The sequence below is a fragment of the Notolepis coatsorum genome (genome assembly GCF_963971535.1).
Source record: "Notolepis coatsorum genome assembly, chromosome: 4".
NCBI classification, from domain to species: Eukaryota; Metazoa; Chordata; class Actinopteri; order Aulopiformes; family Paralepididae; genus Notolepis; species Notolepis coatsorum.
Window position 1 is genome coordinate 7,272,842 of NC_140168.1, and position 18,375 is coordinate 7,291,216.

At 43.9% G+C, this 18,375-nt stretch overlaps 1 protein-coding gene across 1 annotated transcript in view; it reads right to left on the reverse strand.

Moving 5' to 3' along the window:
- LOC311227630 (myomegalin) overlaps nucleotides 1-18,375 on the reverse strand; it is a gene marked incomplete at both ends in the record, with an annotated part of 76,988 nt that overhangs the window by 43,379 nt on the left and 15,234 nt on the right. The window contains 9 exons of the mRNA XM_084313353.1: nucleotides 1,793-2,019; nucleotides 3,710-3,834; nucleotides 8,756-8,904; nucleotides 10,958-11,061; nucleotides 11,222-11,308; nucleotides 13,594-13,716; nucleotides 14,922-15,104; nucleotides 16,438-16,632; nucleotides 18,365-18,375. The exon at nucleotides 18,365-18,375 is cut by the window's right edge and continues 169 nt beyond it. Of these exons, the coding sequence (XP_084169479.1) occupies nucleotides 1,793-2,019; nucleotides 3,710-3,834; nucleotides 8,756-8,904; nucleotides 10,958-11,061; nucleotides 11,222-11,308; nucleotides 13,594-13,716; nucleotides 14,922-15,104; nucleotides 16,438-16,632; nucleotides 18,365-18,375 (1,204 nt within the window). The remainder of the gene's footprint in view (nucleotides 1-1,792; nucleotides 2,020-3,709; nucleotides 3,835-8,755; nucleotides 8,905-10,957; nucleotides 11,062-11,221; nucleotides 11,309-13,593; nucleotides 13,717-14,921; nucleotides 15,105-16,437; nucleotides 16,633-18,364) is intronic.

Genomic DNA, 18,375 nt, shown 5'->3' on the forward strand with positions numbered 1-18,375 from the left:
GTCTGAGGCGGCCAGAAGATGCAGGAAGATGCAGGAAATTCTACCCTCCCCTGTCTCGAACGCTGTTAGACTATGCCTCCCACAAGCCGGCTACAATGTGGACGAAGCCTTGCATCACATGTCCCCTCCGGTACTCGAGGAGGCAGCCGTCGCATCTTTTCACCTGCACAGCGCGATCTCTCAGCGGCGAGGGTCTGTGTGGGAGGGACACGCCGCCCTCGTCGTTTCCTGATTCTACTGCGCAGGCGCACCAACCGACCTGCAGGAGTCGCTGTCCACAACGTCCGATCCCCACCCACCAGCTTCTCACCCCCTAATACTGCCAATTGTATTAGTATGAACGACCAGCCAAGCTGGTAGCAACGCCGAGAGCTTGGCTCGAACCCAGCATCTCCTGCGTTGGTGGCGAGCGCCTTGCCCACTGTGCCACCTAGCCGCCCAAGAATCATATATTCTATAATAATATTTCAGATTGCATTGGTCCGGATGGGATAATTCAGTACTGCATCTACAGAACCTTCTGTTTAATCATCTTCCCTTTATTAATTCCCTTAGATCTTTTGTACACATGATCTCAAGAAGCTACTGAACAAGATCAGTGGCAGTTTTTTAAGTCTGGTCATTATTATCATGGTGTTATTCACTGTCAAAGATTCAAAGAAAAATCATAATTCATATTCTCCTTTGTTTCATCACAATTTAAGCAAGCCTAGTAATAGACACAATATTTCTGACACTGTGAATACATTTCCTGAGGTCCATAGATGTACCTAGATACCAAGAATATGCAAATGGACCTTGTAGAAGTGGAGCAATATTCCATTTACCTAGGTATATATTTTAGGCGAACATATTCCACGGGTGAAACAGGTTAAAAAAATGTTTTATATCTTTTTTTATTTATTTTTTTTATCTCGAAGCTTCGAATTAAAATCGAATCTCGGCGCCGAAGCTTCGAATGCCAAAAAAAAATTCAAAGGTCAGCCCTAATAATGACAATACATTTGAATCTAATCTAATCTAATCTAATCTAATCTAATCTAATCTAATCTAATCTGAAACAGTTTCCCATTAGACCAGGGTCCTGGGACCAAATACGACCCTCCACAATATACACGGCGCCCCAAAGGATCCTACTCTGTCTTCCTCCATTAATTACACTTGAAGAGTCATTTTTAAATAACAAGGCATATTATTATTAACAGGCACCTTGATTTAAGACCTAAGAAACACGCTATATACAGTATATCTTCTAAATGAACAATGATCAGTCAAATTATTATTCGGCCCGCAGCCCGGCACTGCCTACACACGTCAGGTTAGGCACCCCCTGTTTTACAAACGATTACATAATAATAATAATAATAATATAATATAATATGAATAATTATAATATTATACAGGTGTGACTGACGACCCCCCCACTCTACATGCAAATGGGTGAGTCTGCTGACTCTCGAGAGCATGGTGGAGTGGGTGGCTCGTTAGCCCAATTGGTCTCACCTGTGCAGTGAGAGAGCTGCCTGCACATTATGCTTCTATGTTTCCTTGTCTAACTCCCTCTGTCTGCTTTCCCATCTCCCAGGACACAGGTTGTCGACCACACATTTTGATCCTTTGACATTGGAATACTACTATTTTACACCACACACGCACCACAGCACACTTTCTCACTCATCCACACACTGCATTCACTACTGATTTTGATACACACATATTTGTTGTTCTTTAAATATTTGTTTTTGTTATCACGTGTGGAGTGGACTCATATCATCATAGGTCGACTGTGTACCTCATCTGAGCTAAGGAGGTGAATCCACCCCTCTCCAGCTGTCCCCTCATGTCCTCCAGCTGTCCCTCCAGGATCCTCCTCTTCTTCTCCTCCTCCTCCAGCTCTCCCTCCAGGATCCTCCTCTTCTTCTCCTCCTCCTCCTCCACCTCCCTCTGCCCCTCGGCCCCCTGGGACAGCACCGGTCCGCCAGACAGACCGTCCCCCTGCTCACAAGCCATCCCAGGAGTCTATGCAAGAGACAGGGTTTCCCACAGATATTAAGAAATGAAATTCAACGACTTTCAAAGTACATTTCTAAGCACTATTTTCCATTTTAAAAAGGGATTTTTTTTGTTACAGCCCCCCCCCCCCCAATTCACTTTTAAATGCAGTTGTTTATTGAAAAGAAAATCGGATCCAATATTTATGACTTAAAACCAATTTTCGACAATTAGTTACACTTTAGATAAAAAAGATTATGTGGGAGCTATTAACTATTTTTACATTTATTTGTTATGTGATTTTGTAGTATTAATTTGTTTATGGCCATATTATTTAAGTTATGAGTCGCAGCTAAATGCTTTTACTTTGAAGGGGTTCTGGGCAATTGGGAAGCACAGCTGGGTGTATTTAGGTAATTAGAGGCAATAGCACAGGGGGCATCAGGGAAGGTATATGGTTTTTACCAGCGTCAGGAGATCATATAGAATCAAACATAATTTCTGTATTCTTTGATTAACAGACAATAAACACCACAAAACTGTCAAATGCTGTCTGGACAATGGACTTCCTGATCTGCGTGAGATTCGCTGCCCTGGTGCTTCAGTGGCTTTTTAGTTTTTATTAGTTGTTGTTGACAAATAGCCACTACAGATTATATTTCTTGATTCAGAACTATTTGATCATGGATGAACAAAACTTTCAATGCGAAGGGTTGATTTGAATTCCAGGACTTTTTAAGCACCTTGTTAAACAAATGGTCTGTTTTCAAGGAATTTCAGGCCTTGACTTACAAAAATAAAGCACTTTAAGCACTTCAAGGACCCTGCGTGGAGCAACGAGACACAGATCAGGTTGAACCAAGTGTTTGTTTTTACAAACTGTGGGGTTATTGATCCAAACCTGGGATCAGGTTTCGATTTAAAACCCTTTCACTACCACCCTACCAAAAGGGTTAACCCTTTTCACGGCGACCATACAGAAGGTTAACCCTTTCACTGCCACAATACAGAAGGTTACCCCTTTCACTGCCACACGAAAAAAGGGTTAACCGTCTGTAGTGTGGTAGTGAAAGGTTAACCGTCTGTAGTGTGGTAGGGAAAGGTTAACCTTCTGTAGTGTAGTAGTGAAAGGTTAACCTTCTGTAGTGTGGTAGTGAAAGGTTAACCTTCTGTAGTGTGGTAGTGAAAGGTTAACCTTCTGTAGTGTGGTAGTGAAAGGTTAACCTTCTGTAGTGTAGTAGTGAAAGGTTAACCTTCTGTAGTGTGGTAGTGAAAGGTTAACCTTCTGTAGTGTGGTAGTGAAAGGGTTAACCTTCTGTAGTGTGGTAGTGAAAGGGTTAACCTTCTGTAGTGTGGTAGTGAAAGGTTAACCTTCTGTAGTGTGGTAGTGAAAGGTTAACCCTCTGTAGTGTGGTAGTGAAAGGTTAACCGTCTGTAGTGTGGTAGTGAAAGGGTTAACCTTCTGTAGTGTGGTAGTGAAAGGGTTAACCTTCTGTAGTGTGGTAGTGAAAGGGTTAACCGTCTGTAGTGTGGTAGTGAAAGGGTTAACCGTCTGCAGTGTCGTAGCGAAAGGGTTAGCCGTCTGTAGTGTGGTAGTGAAAGGGTTAAATCACACTACATCAGTGAAAGATTCAACGTAATGAAACATAGCAAACCTGAATTCAGGAGTTTAGTGCAAAGAGAAAATGTAAGTACCGTACAGTACAAGTGTTTTTACCTGCTGTGTGGAGGTCAGAGTCCTGGCCGTGACCTTGAGGCCATCCTCTTCTATACTGTCTGTGAACTCATCACTGCTGCCCTCTTCATCATCACCCTCCTCCTCCTCCTCCTCCGTGCTCAGCTCTGGGGAAAACACAGCGACAACAAGATCAGGTCCCTCTCTTCTCTCCTCTCCTCTCGTCTTTGACATGCTTCTTCATGTCGTGTTGTCTCCGTCTCGCTGCGCTACTCGTTCTCTCTTTTCCTCCTCTTCCTCTCGTTCCTTCTCTTATCCATAGGCTGAATCACTCACAGTCATGGGACAAGAGGGGAGCGTTGTTAATTATGTCACTACTTGCCAGCCAGCCAGAAGTAGCTACACAGGGGACAGTCCTACCCAGCCCTATATGTGTGTGTGTGTGTGTGTGCGTGTGTGTGTGTATGTGTATGTGTATATATAAATGTATATATGTGCATATGGTAGGTATATAGTTGTATATATGTATAGAAAATGGCTAGAGGAACTTTACAGGGTAACATACAGTTTGGCAAATATTAATAATAAGGTATTATTAAAAAATGTATTGTTAACTAAGTTCATTTTTCAATATAAGTCTAGTAATGTATGAATTAGTCAATAAAATATAGTATGTTCTGATGAGTAAATACTAGGGTGGGATTAAATAAATGTATGCTTCTTACCACTCCTTTTCTAATATGTAAATGACAAAAAAGAAATAAAAAAAATTTGAGTTTGACTTTTTTGTTTGTTCTTTGTTATTTAAAAATTTAAAGATATTTATACATTTATTATTTGAACGGCTTATGGCTATATATGTAATTGATGTCGTTTGTTATGTTGCATATTTTAAATACAAAATTAAACATAAAATAAAAAGTAAAACACTTTAAAAGCACAACACACACATATACACGCATAATACACACACGCACACTGGTATGAATGACAGGAAGCAGAAGCTAAATGGAATGTGACTGGCAGGAAGTACAAAAGGGAAAACAAGTTTTTCCATATGGGCGGCATGAAAACATCAGGCAAGAACAAACACACACACACACACACACCAGGCACAAATACACACCAACCAGGCACAAATACACACCAACCAGGCACAAACACACACCAACCAGGCACAAATACATACACACACACACCAACCAGGCACAAATACACACACACACACCAACCAGACTAAAATATTGTGTGACTCGATTTGTCATTAACGGATCCACTTAAATATAGAAATGAAAGGGACTTTAATGATCTAAAGTTATAGCGACAATACTCTTGGAAAGATATTACTTAAGCACTGGAGTATCAGAGTGATAGTGTTGTGTGTATAATATTCAGAGGTCAGAGGTCAGAAGCTACAAAAACACCTTTTTTAACCCCTCAATATTCTCAAGGGTACTTTTGAAATAACTTCCTTATTTACAAGGTATATTATTATTAACAGACACCTATGAAACATACTGTATATATATATATATATATATATATATATATATATATATCTTCTAAATGTCCAGTCAAATTCTTTAGGGAAAGGTTTTTCCATATCTGGGCTGCAGGGAGAAGAAGGTACTTATGCGCATGTGTACGTTTTAACTTTTAACCCTTTCACTATACCACACTACAGAAGGTTAACCCTTTCGCTGCCACACTACAGAAGGTTAACCCTTTCACTGCCACACTACCGAAGGTTAACCCTTTCACTAGCACACTACAGGTTACTTTGTCGTGTGGCAGTGAAAGGGTTAACCTTCTGTAGTGTGGTTGTGAAAGGGTTAACCCTTTGGTGGTGTGGTAGTGAAAGGGTCAACTGGATATTCTCAAAAAGCGCCTCCTCAGCCTCTGCAGCGCCGGGACAGGAAGTGGAGAGAGACACTAGAGGGGGTTATTCACAGAGCGCTGGGCACCAAGTCAACCGGAAGATAAACTGTGCGAGTGCGGGGCCCCTGTTCCTACACTAATATAGGGCTGCACGAGCAATCGGGGAAAAAATTGCGATCTCGATTCATAGACCTCATTTCTAAATTATGATGATTTCTTTTTATTAAAAAAATATTAAACTTTTTTTTCTTTTTTAAATGATGACGATTCTGACTCGAGTTATTTTGTATGTTACAAGAGACTTTTAAGTTTAAGTCAAGCACTTTCATATACGTTATGTTTAAGTTTAAGTCAAGCACTTTCATATATGTTATGTTTAAGTTTAAGTCAAGCACTTTCATATATGTTATGTTTAAGTCAAGCACTTTCATATATGTTATGTTTAAGATTAAGTCAAGCACTTTCATATATGTTATGTTTAAGTTTAAGTCAAGCACTTTCATATAAGTTATGTTTAAGTTTAAGTCAAGCACTTTCATATATGTTATGTTTAAGTCAAGCACTTTCATATATGTTATGTTTAAGATTAAGTCAAGCACTTTCATATGTGTTATGTTTAAGTTTACGTCAAGCACTTTGATATATGTTATGTTTAAGTTTAAGAAAGAGTGCAATAAATGATTTTATTGAAAAAATAAGAATCCATGTGAGAGAATCGTGATCTCAATTCTTAGAGAGAAAAATCATGATTCACATTTTAGCAAGAATCGTGCTGCAGCCCTAATAGTGTGTACAGTCGGAGAATATTCTTCATGTATATATATAAATAAATAATCTTTAAATATGGACATTTATGTGTACTATAGGCTGAGTGAGTTTTGTAGACTTCTTACAAACCTTTTACTCTCGACGGAAACATCAAGACGGTCACTGAGAGCAGCAGGAGCTGTGAGTTCACACTTCACTGGCCCTTATCTGGTGGTGTGTGTGTGTGTGTGTGTGTGTGTGTGTGTGCTGTGTGTGTCTGTGTGTCTGTGTGTGTGTGTGTGTGTGTGTGTGTGTGTGACGGTGTAGTGAACTCACGAGCACACGTCACGTCAGAACACACATGCAGACGGGAACACGCCATGCTAGAGTCTCATGCGTGACGAAGTAAAGGACGTGGCGGGAGTTTGTACTTTGTATTGATAATAATCTCACGTTACAATTTAATTTCTTGAGATATACATAAAAAAAGGAGAGGAGAGGATGAGAGGAGGGAGAGAGAGGAGAGGAAGAGAGGAGAGAGAGAGGAGGAGAGGAGAGGAGAGGTTTTATCAACAGAGATTTCTTGTTGACGGATGAAAAGTGATTATCTTTTCAACACCCAAGCTGTAGAACATTGTGTGTGAGTGTGTGTATGTGTGTGTGCATGTGGTGTGTGTGTGTGGTGTTATGAATGTGGTTATTGGGACAAAGTGGGAGACATTGAGATAACGAGGAAGCTAAGGACACTATGGAGTCAGCTATTTCTACTCAGAGCGTTTCTTGGGACGAAGCTACTGTTTGGGGAGAGAGAGGGAGATGAGAGACACAAGGGACACAAGGAAGGTTTGGGATTTTGGGATATATATATATAAAAGACAAATCTCCAATTAACGACAAGAAAGAGAAATCAATAACAAAAGTGCTTTTGACAAAAAAATCATAAAAACCAGCACATGTTTATTTATATTCCATTTAAAAATACCAAAAAGATGATGATGCGTCAAAGAGAGGTTTCCATCTTCAAGGCTAGATGAGCGATCGGGGCACAGGTCCAAGAGATTTATATTCTGCACAATGTAAAAAGTAAACGATAACTATTCCTATGACTCAGATCTCATGCGATTTATAGATCGCATAGTGAAGATCCTATGTAATATAATGGTCATCGTCACATTGTTTGATGGGAAGCTGAACTGGATTTGAACATGCCTCTACATTTACTAGCAGAACACCAAAAGCTACCATACACACCATACCATACCCTAACACCATACCATACACCATACCATACACCATACCCCAACACCATACTACCAGGAAATTCCACCATATCCAGTACCTCTATCAGCGCTCATCTATTGCACCATATCCAATATGGTTTACGCAATATCATGGTCATGTCTTTCAGACCAAAATATGACTATAGCAAAAGTAAAGGTAAAGAAGAAAGGCATAGGTTATATAGAACGGTTCAAAGCTGAACACTGAGGTTAATTAAGATAAGAGATCAGAAGAATTCTACGTGGCCATCTTCTTTTTTTTGAAATTTCATCTCGTCCTATTGGAGATACCTTGGGCCTGTGTTAACCCTTTCACTACCGCACTACCACATGGTTAACCCTTTCACCGCGACACTACAGAAGGTTAAGCCCTTTCACTGCCACACGACAAAAGGGTTCACCCTTTTCACTACCACACTACAGAAAGGTTAACCCTTTTCACTATCACACTACAGACGGTTAACCCTTTCACTAGCACAAGGGTTAACCTTCTGTAGTGTGCTAGTGAAAGGGTTAAGTGTTGTAACACAGAGATGGTTTGAGGAAAATGGAGGATGACTGTAAAGACGCTTCACTGTAAGGCATGATTTCAACAAACCACATGACATCACGGACACGGTAAGGCTGGAAGTAGTGACGTTTTGGTGACACAGACATTAGTATACTGTACAAATGGCAATACAGAACAATCTCACTGCAAAGCAATACGCAGGCAGTTTGCAAAAGAAAAACAACGACGACAACGACAACAATAGAAAAACAATCCGTAACACACTCACAGAACATGTTAATAATAATAAATAAAAGATCGTTTGAGTTTTGCATACAGTAGATATATATAATATAGTGTAGGTTAATTCTGAACAGGCATCTTGTTTACGTGAGTACAGTGCTAGATGGAATTGCCTGAAGACACTGTTACCGTCGTGGGTCAGTTTTCGCATTTTAAATCCCAACTTTAACCAAATAAATAAATAAATATTTGATCCGTGATAAGTGCCGTTAGAACACTTCCACACAAAGCGCCAAAAACTGACCCGACAACCAGCGTCTACAGGCATCTCCCACTAGAGCGCCCCCCGTGGTGGTGCAGCGTGTGTGTGGAGAGACGGAACACGACGGGGGAGTTAAGAGACAGTGCCCCCTGCAGCCCTGGAGGCTGGCCCCGGCCCATCATCCCCACCTCCAAAGTCGGCGGGCCGCCCTCTCTTAGTCGCCCTCTCCAGTGCCAGGGCCGTGCCGCGGGTCCTCGCCAGCACGTCCTCTAGCTGCCCGCGGAGCGCCTGAACCGAGTCCAGTTCAGTGTGCAGGGCCTGAGTCTTCTCTGAACTGCTGTGTGGAGGAGAGGAGAGGAGAGCAGAGGAGAGGAGGAGGAGAGGAGGAGAGGAGAGGAGGAGAGGAGAGGGGAGGAGGAGAGAGGGGAGGAGGAGAGGAGAGGAGAGGAGAGGAGGAGAGGAGAGGAGAGGAGGAGAGAGGGGAGGAGGAGAGGAGGAGAGGAGAGGAGAGGAGAGGAGAGGAGAGGAGCAGAGGAGAGGGGAGGGGAGGGGAGGGGAGGGGAGGGGAGAGGAGAGGAGAGGAGAGGAGAGGAGAGGAGAGGAGAGGAGAGGAGAGGAGAGGAGAGGAGAGGAGAGGAGAGGGGAGGAGATGAGGGGAGAGGAGAGGAGCGGAGAAAAGGAGAGGAGAGGAAAGGAGGAGAGGAGCGGAGAGGAGAGGAGAGGAGAGAGGAGAGGAGATGAGAGGAAAGGAGGAGAGGAAAGGAGGATAGGAGAGGAGAGGAGAGGAAAGGAGGAGAGGAGAGGAGAGGAGAGGAGAGGAGAGGAGAGGAGAGGAAAGGAGAGGAGAGGAGAGGAGAGGAGAGGAGAGGAGAGGAGAAGAGGGTTTAAAGGTTTTACAAACTGCAGTCTAAAGCACAAGGCTGTGATCAGATTGGACGCCCTTTTCTTGCATTCAAACGCTAGGCCTGGCGATGTACGAAGATAATCGAAAGTGCACAGGGCGCAGAGAGCGATGCCACAGATTACTCAGCTAAGGTTACATAAGATTAAGATGTTTATTAAGGACAATGCAAATTAATAAACATCATTTACATGTGTATGCAAGTTATAAGTTCCACGAATTACTACCATAAGCATCGATTGCTCACAGCCCTCTAGACGTTGCTGTTCATATCTCGGTGAGACCTGTTTAGACCCAAAAAAAGCATTGCTCCAGAAACACGAGGTGCGTAGCCTGGAGGAGACACGCGCGCCTGCGACGACAAAACCATTGAAAACATTCGAAGAATGCGCCGGCGCGAAAAAAAAAAAAAAAAAAAGACATCCAGTGTGACCACAGCCTTAAGAGAACAAATAGGCCCTCGAGTCGTCGTCACAAGACAGACGTGATTATCACGTGACCTCAGAGTGATTATCACATGACCTCAGTGAAGACTCCCTCACTGTCTCTAGTGTGGATGTGGGAGAGACCCTATACCTGTCTCTAGTGTGGATGTGGGAGAGACCCTATACCTGTCTCTAGTGTGGATGTGGGAGAGACCCTATACCTGTCTCTAGTGTGGATGTGGGAGAGACCCTATACCTGTCTCTAGTGTGGATGTGGGAGAGACTCTACTCTCTACCCGTCTCTAGTGTGGATGTGGGAGAGACCCTATACCTGTCTCTAGTGTGGATGTGGGAGAGACCCTATACCTGTCTCTAGTGTGGATGTGGGAGAGACTCTACTCTCTATCTGTCTCTAGTGTGGATGTGGGAGAGACTCTACTCTCTACCTGTCTCTAGTGTGGATGTGGGAGAGAGACCCTATACCTGTCTCTAGTGTGGATGTGGGAGAGACTCTACTCTCTACCTGTCTCTAGTGTGGATGTGGGAGAGAGACCATATACCTGTCTCTAGTGTGGATGTGGGAGAGACTCTACTCTCTATCTGTCTCTAGTGTGGATGTGGGAGAAACCCTATACCTGTCTCTAGTGTGGATGTGGGAGAGAGACCCTATACCCGTCTCTAGTGTGGATGTGGGAGAGACTCTACTCTCTATCTGTCTCTAGTGTGGATGTGGGAGAGACCCTATACCTGTCTCTAGTGTGGATATGAGAGAGACCATATACCTGTCCCTAGTGTGGATATGGGAGAGACCCTATACCTGTCTCTAGTGTGGATATGGGAGAGACACTATACCTGTCTCTAGTGTGGATATGGGAGAGACCCTATACCTGTCTCTAGTGTGGATATGGGAGAGACCATATACCTGTCTCTAGTGTGGATATGGGAGAGACACTATACCTGTCTCTAGTGTGGATATGGGAGAGACCCTATACCTGTCTCTAGTGTGGATATGGGAGAGAGACCCTATACCTGTCTCTAGTGTGGATGTGGGAGAGACCCTATACCTGTCTCTAGTGTGGATGTGGGAGAGACTCTGGTATAATCTCTTCTCCGTCTTCAGGGCGTCATTCAGCCTGTGGTATTCTGACACGAGCTGTTCCAGCACACGCTGAGAGAGAGAGAGAGAGAGAGAGAGTGAGAGTGAGAGAAGAGGAAATGGGCAAAGAGAGAAATAAAGATTAAAGGGATACATAATCTCATCAATGGCAAAGTCGCTACAGTAAGTATTGACTAATATAGTATCTATAATATATATGAGTGATTCCTACGTGGTGGTCAGTGCCGTCTCTAGTGGCAGCAGCCCCCTTGGTCTGTTGTTGTTGGGACAAAGACAAGCGCAGGGCAGAGAGCTCCTTCTGCAGGAGCGGAGAGAGAGAGAGAGAGAGAGAGAGAGAGAGAGAGAGAGAGAGACAGAGAGAGAGAGAGAGAGAGAGACAGAGAGAGAGAAGGAGAGAAAGAAGACACCAGTGAGTTCACATGACCAGATGCATTTCACAGGCTGGTGGTTCCGTGGAGATGAGCACAGAGTGAGCGACATACAGAACACACACAGTGTTCCCACTGCTACCCTGACCTTAGAGGAAAGGTCAGGAGGTAAGGAGGGAGGTCAGGAGGAAGGAAGGAAGGAAGGTCAGGAGGAAGGAAGGAAGGTAAGGAGGAAGAGAGGAAGGTAAGGAGGAAGGGAGGAAGGTAAGGAGGAAAGGAGGAAGGTAAGGAGGAAGAGAGGAAGGTAAGGAGGAAGGAAGGAAGGTAAGGAGGAAGGGAGGAAGGTAAGGAGGAAGGGAGGGAGGTAAGGAGGAAAGGAGGAAGGTAAGGAGGAAGAGAGGAAGGTAAGGAGGAAGGAAGGAAGGTAAGGAGGAAGGGAGGAAGGTAAGGAGGAAGGGAGGAAGGTAAGGAGGAAGGGAGGAAGGTAAGGAGGAAGGGAGGAAGGTAAGGAGGAAGGGAGGGAGGTAAGGAGGTAGGAAGGAAGGTAAGAAAGAACGGAGGAAGATAGGGAGGGAAGTAAGGAGGAAGGTAAGGAGGTAGGATGGAAGGTAAGAAGGGAGGAAGGAAGATAAGGAGGGAAGTAAGGAGGAAGGGGAAGGAGGTAGGGAGGAAGGTGCAGAGGTAGATAAGGAGGAAGGGAGGAAAGCAAGTAAGGGCCCGCGTCCATTTACCGCATTTTTATGGGCGCAAGCGTCTTTTTTCAATTGTTCCCAATGAGGAGGGAGCGTATGTACAGGAGATGCGCTGCAGTCGGCGTCTTTTTTCAGCGCCTTTCAGTTTTTTTGTGCGGCGCTTCAAGTCCATCCTCTCAAAAACCACCCGCTTCAAGGACAGCTTCTTCCCAAGCGCCATTCGAACCCTGAACTCCCTTGGCCCCCCTCTCCGCCCACCCCCCCCCCCCCCCCTTACACTAACCAAGCTCCTGACCTGATGGACTAGACTCTTCCGTGTGTTATGTTGTGTCGTGCTGTGCTGTATTTATGTATTTATTGCTGGGAAGGGGGGGGGGGGTAAATGTATGTATGTTCCCGTTTTATCTACTGTCTAATACACACTGTACCGATCACCAATACCACCAACCTGGTTGTGTGGCAATAAAGGAATCTTGTATCTAGTAACTCCACCTGTTTTCTAGATAGAACTGCTTCTTCCACATTGTAACCTCTATACAGAATAAACCAGAGCCTCTAGGTGGCAGTATACACATGAGAACAGTCAGCCGGCCTGTTGACAAGATCAGTGTTTCTCAACTGGTGGGTAGCAACCCAAAAGTGGGCCGCGGGGCCATTTTGAGTGGGTTGCGGATGTGTGAAAAAAATAAAAAATAAAAAAGGTAAAAAATTACGTTGTTTTTTTTGCACTACCTATCTTTGTGAAAGTGGCTTCTCAGCTCTGGTCCAGCTGAAGACAAAGCAGAGGAACAGATTGGACATTGAGCATGACCTCAGAGTTGCTTCGTCTACCATCACCCCAGACTTTGAGACTCTTGTCAGGAGCAAACAACATCCCCAGTTATCCCATTCGTTCCCTGGGATGTTAAGCTAAGAAGTCTGCTAAGAAGCATATTATTTATTGTTATTATTTTATTTTATTGTGTTTTTAGCCCTAGTTGCACTTTTGTTGCAACCCCAGTTATTCCATTAGTTCCCCCAAACTTAGGTCTGTTATGTTAAGCTAAGAAATCTGCTAAGAAGCATATTATTTATTATTTGATTGTGTTTTTAGCCCTAGTTGCACTTTTGTTGCAACCCCAGTTATCCCATTAGTTCCCCCAAACGTACTGTAGGTCTGTTATGTTAAGCTAAGAAGCATAATTATTTACTATTATTTTATTTTAATTGGGTTTTTAGCCCTAGTTGCACTTTTTGTTGCACTTTTTGTGTTTATTTCATGTTTTTAACAGTGCATGAAAGATTGTGTATTACTGCAAAAAAAGAGAAATTGAAATAAGTGTTTAAAAAATTTGGGTCGCGACTTAATGACTAAGGACAATGTTGGGTCCCGACTCCCGAGGCTAGACCAGATGAGAACCACTGGTGTAGCAGATCATCTGACCCACGTGGCGTTGGGCCACGAGGAACAGGATCTCTCTCTCTCTCTCTCTCGATGTAACGTTGTCTATATATCTCCGTGGGTGCTGGCTCATCATAAGTACCTGAGCCTCTCTCTCCTTCTTCACCACCAACTGCAGCTCCTCCTGGACGGCCTTGGCCTCTGCTGCCTCCTCTGGTGAGGAGGACTCCTCCATCGCCTCCTCCTCCTGCCCCCGCAGCAGCTCCTGTGTGGAGTCAAGAAACACGGCGTCAACATCGGACCCTGGTGGGAGACGGACTACACTGGAGGGAGAGGAGGAAGGGAGGGTGGTGAGGGTTAGGGGGGGTGGTAAGGGGGTAGGGGGGGTGGTAAGGGGGTAGGGAGGGTGGTAAGGGGGTAGGGAGGGTGGTAAGGGGGTAGGGAGGGTGGTAAGGGGGTAGGGAGGGTGGTAAGGGGGTAGGTAATGAGATAGGTAAGAAGGAAGGAGGGAAGGTAAGGAGGTAGGAGGGAAGGTAAGGGGGTAATAATAATAATAATAATAATAATAATAATAATAATAATAATAATAATAATACTAATAATAATAGATTTCATTTATATAGCACACTTTAAACTCAGTGAGCTCTCAAGGTGCTTCACAGCAGAAAGGAAAACCAAATGTAAAATCGAATAAAAAGGTTTAAAACAAGAAAACATTCAAATGAATAAAAATAAAAAGATAAGAATAAAAAGGTTTAGGTAGGAAGGGAGGTAAGGAGGAAGGTGATGAGATGTAGGGAGGAAAGCAAGTAAGGAGGTAGACGAAGATGACGAGGAAGGGAAGAGGAAGGTAAGGAGGTAGGGAGGAAAGCAAGTAAGGAGGTAGAAGAAGATGACGAGGAAGGGAAGAGGAAGGTAAGGAGGTAGATAAGGAGGAAGGTAAGGAGGTAGGGAGGAAGGTAAAGAGGTAGAAGAAGATAATGAAGAGGGTAAGGAGGAAGGGAGGGAGGGAGGGAGGGAGGGAGGGAGGGAGGGAGGGAGGGAGGAAGGGAGGGAGGGATATAATGAGGGTTTGGTCATCAATGTGTGAAAGTAAAAAAAAAAAACACTGCAGTGCTAACTGGGACCAGCATTCATTCACTTAACCCTTTCACTACCACACTAGAGACGGTTAACCCTTTCACTACCACACTACAGACGGTTAACCCTCTGTAGTGTGCTAGTGAACGGTTAACCTTCTGTAGTGTGGTAGTGAAAGGGTTAACCCTTTGATAGTGTGGTAGTGAAAGGGTTAACCTTCTGTAGTGTGGTTAGTTAAAGAGGGTTAAAGAGAATCTGGTCCCCCGGCGCTGCCATGGCGATGAATCTCCATCTCGACCTCTTGACCTTGGAGGGAGGGAGGGAGGGAGGGAGGGAGGGAGAGGAAGGTGGGGGGGGGAGGGTACAGGAGGAGGAAGAGTGGGCGTGTACCTTAATAAAGGCCTCCTTCTCCTTCAACAGACACTGCAGACGCTCCGCCTCTCCTCCCGCCTCCCGCTCCTTCTCCCGCCTCAGCTCGCCGAGCTCCCGTTCCCTTGACGACAGCTGCCTGCGCAGCTCCTGCAGTTGGCTCGTCCGTTCGCCAATCACCTGGGAGAGCCTATCAGAGCAGTCCTAAAAGAGAGAGGGGAGGGGGGAGGGGGGGCAGAGGGGAGTTAGAACTTGAATCTAGTATTCAATGTCAGGTTGCATTATGTAAGATTACGTTGCGTTGTTCTGTTACATTATGACTTCATTCTATCCGTTACATGTCTATATCAAACCCGGTATAGACAACATAAATCAGTTTAAAAAGATGTACAAAAAGATCTTTCTTAAATCTGGTATCTGGAAGAGGAAGTGTGTTGATTGGGAGTATGTGTAAGATGTAAATAAAAAAAATAGAAGAAATTACGTATATCTATGGTATTTATTTAGTATATATATATATATTATATATTACATATGTATAGGTATATTTATATAAATGTATTGGATTGTATAGATATAATTAACAATAGATTAAATTATAATTTGTGATAGTTAAAAAGGGGTAGGAATATTTAAAAAAAAAAAATGTTACTTCTTCCTACTTCTTTTTCAAACAGGGTAAACTATGATTTGTTTATCTGTTTCTCTTTTTGTTGTTTTTATTATCTTTTGTACATGTCAAATGAACAGATATATCTTATAAAGATATAAAAAAACATTCATTCATTCATAGGTGGGAGGGGGCGGTACAGGTAGTAGAAGACATACAGGTACAGGTCACAGAATTATAGTACAGTGGAGTAAAAATTAAAATTAAAATAGAAGAGGGAAGTGTAAACAATATACAATATAATTAACTCTGGAAATGTGCATTATGGGCAGCAAGGTGCGAGATGAGGGTATGCATGCCCTCTCAGTTATATTTGCCATACAATAAATATAGTTACTTACAATATATAATCCAATCTAATATATACTCAAAACAAAAACAAAATGAAAAAATGCTAAATGCTAAATATATGCAATATATAATCTAATAATCCAATCATCTAAATCTAATCTAATATATAATCCAAAAATGCTAAATATATGCTCGTTATATGTCTATATCAAACAAGGTATTTTATTGATATAAAATAATTATCAATTATAATTATATATATAATAATAATAATAATAATAATAATAATAATAATAATAATAATAATAATAATAATAATAATAATAATAATAATAATAATAATAATAATAATCTTCATTTATATAGCACCTTTCACACACGGAGTGCAACTCAAAGTGCTTATATATAATATATAATATTATCTTCTGAAAATCACGTGATCGGATCGGGACATCCCTAATATATATAGTATAATTATAATAATTTATGTATTGATAATAAAGGTATAATAAAGGTATTTTATCGAGCGTGTGGCACATTTAGTTGAACAGCTCCCAGACCAGTGAGACATCACACCTGGAGATACTGGTCCTTGGTGCCGATGGTGTCGAGCAGATCCTGGACCTGCGCCTGGTGCTCGTCAGACTGGCGGCTGCGGTCCGTCAGCAGATCCTGGAACAGCTTCTCCTTCAGAGCCGTGCGGGCCTTCAGTTCCTCCAGCACCGCGCCGGGGGCGGCCTGGACCTGGGCCAGCAGGGAGGCCGTCAGGCGCTGCACACACACACACACACACACACACACACACACACACACACACACACAGAGACACACACACACACACACACACACACACACAGAGACACACAGAGACACAGAGACACACACAGAGACACACACACAGAGACACACACAGAGACACACACAGACACATACACACACACACACACACACACAGAGACACACACAGAGACACACAGAGAGACACACAGAGACACACACACACACACACACACACACAGACACACACAGAGACACACAGAGACACACACACACACACACACACACACACACACACACACACACACAGAGACACACACAGAGACACACACACACACACAGACACACACACACACACACACACAGAGATACACACACACACACACACAGAGACACATACACAGAGACACACACACACAGAGACAGAGACACATACACACACACATACACACACAGAGACACATACACACACACACACAGAGACACACACACACACACACAGAGACACACACACACAGACACACACACACACACAGAGACGCATACACACACACATACACACACACAGACACAGACACACACACAGACACACACGCAAGCGCGCACACACACACACACACACGCGCATGCACGCGCACACACACGCACACACACACACACAAAGACAGAGAGAAAAGGTTGTGTCAGCACACCTGTTGTCTTTGTGAAGGTGGGAACAACACTCAACAGGTGTGTCTAGTTGGACTGGACCGGTCTCCTACAGACGACCACAGAGAGAGTCTCTCTACACCGCCGGCCATTGTTGCGCTGCTGCTGCGCTCAAAGTTAAAACGACGAACCTCAGTGCCGGTCGCTGACCTCACAAAGAGCTGAGGGTCCCCCACCGATGGGAACACAGCTTGGCCAAGAGATGGGCGGAATCATCGCTTTGTTCTGGAGCGTAAAAAACGCCACATAAAAGCTGACCACGATGTTTTTGCGGGAATGTTGCTTTGTCGTTTGTGTACTCTACCTGCTGCTGCGCCCAGCCTGGCACTGAGCAGAGGTCACGTCGATGACCTCGGAGGTCATATGCGGGCCGCTTTATGCCTTTGAAGCCATTCGTGTCAGATAACAATGGTATTGTGACGACAAAGGGTTTGTACATACTGTATGCATGTGCTGTGTGTGTGTGTGTCTCTCTCTGGATATTACCTGGGTCTCTCGCTCTCTCTCTCTCTCTCTTCTCCTCTCCCCCCTTTACCCCCTCCCCTCCTCCTCCCCCTCCCCCTCTCACCTGGGTCTCCTGGCTGTGAGCCTGCAGGGCCGCCTGTAGCTGGGTGATGACGGTGTCTCTCTCTCTCTCCCCCCCCTCCCTCTCCCCCCCTCTCTCCTCCTCCCCCTCCCCCTCTCACCTGGGTCTCCTGTCTGTGAGCCTGCAGGGCCGCCTGTAGCTGGGTGATGACGGTGTCTCTCTCTCTCTCCCCTCTCTCCCTCCCCCCTCCCTCCCTCCCTCTCTCTCTCCCTCCCTCCCTCTCTCTCTCAGAATATGTCTTTTGTTTTGTTTTGTTTCTCTGTGATGCATTGTGTTTTGTTCTGTCTCTTATCTCTTGAATAGTTTCTTGCTTTTTATTTTTATTTTATTTTATTTCTGCTGTATGTAAAGCACTTTGTGAGTTGTCTCTGTGAAAAGTGCTATATAAATAAACTTTACTTACTTACTTACTCTCTCCCCCCCCCCTCTCACCTGGGTCTCCT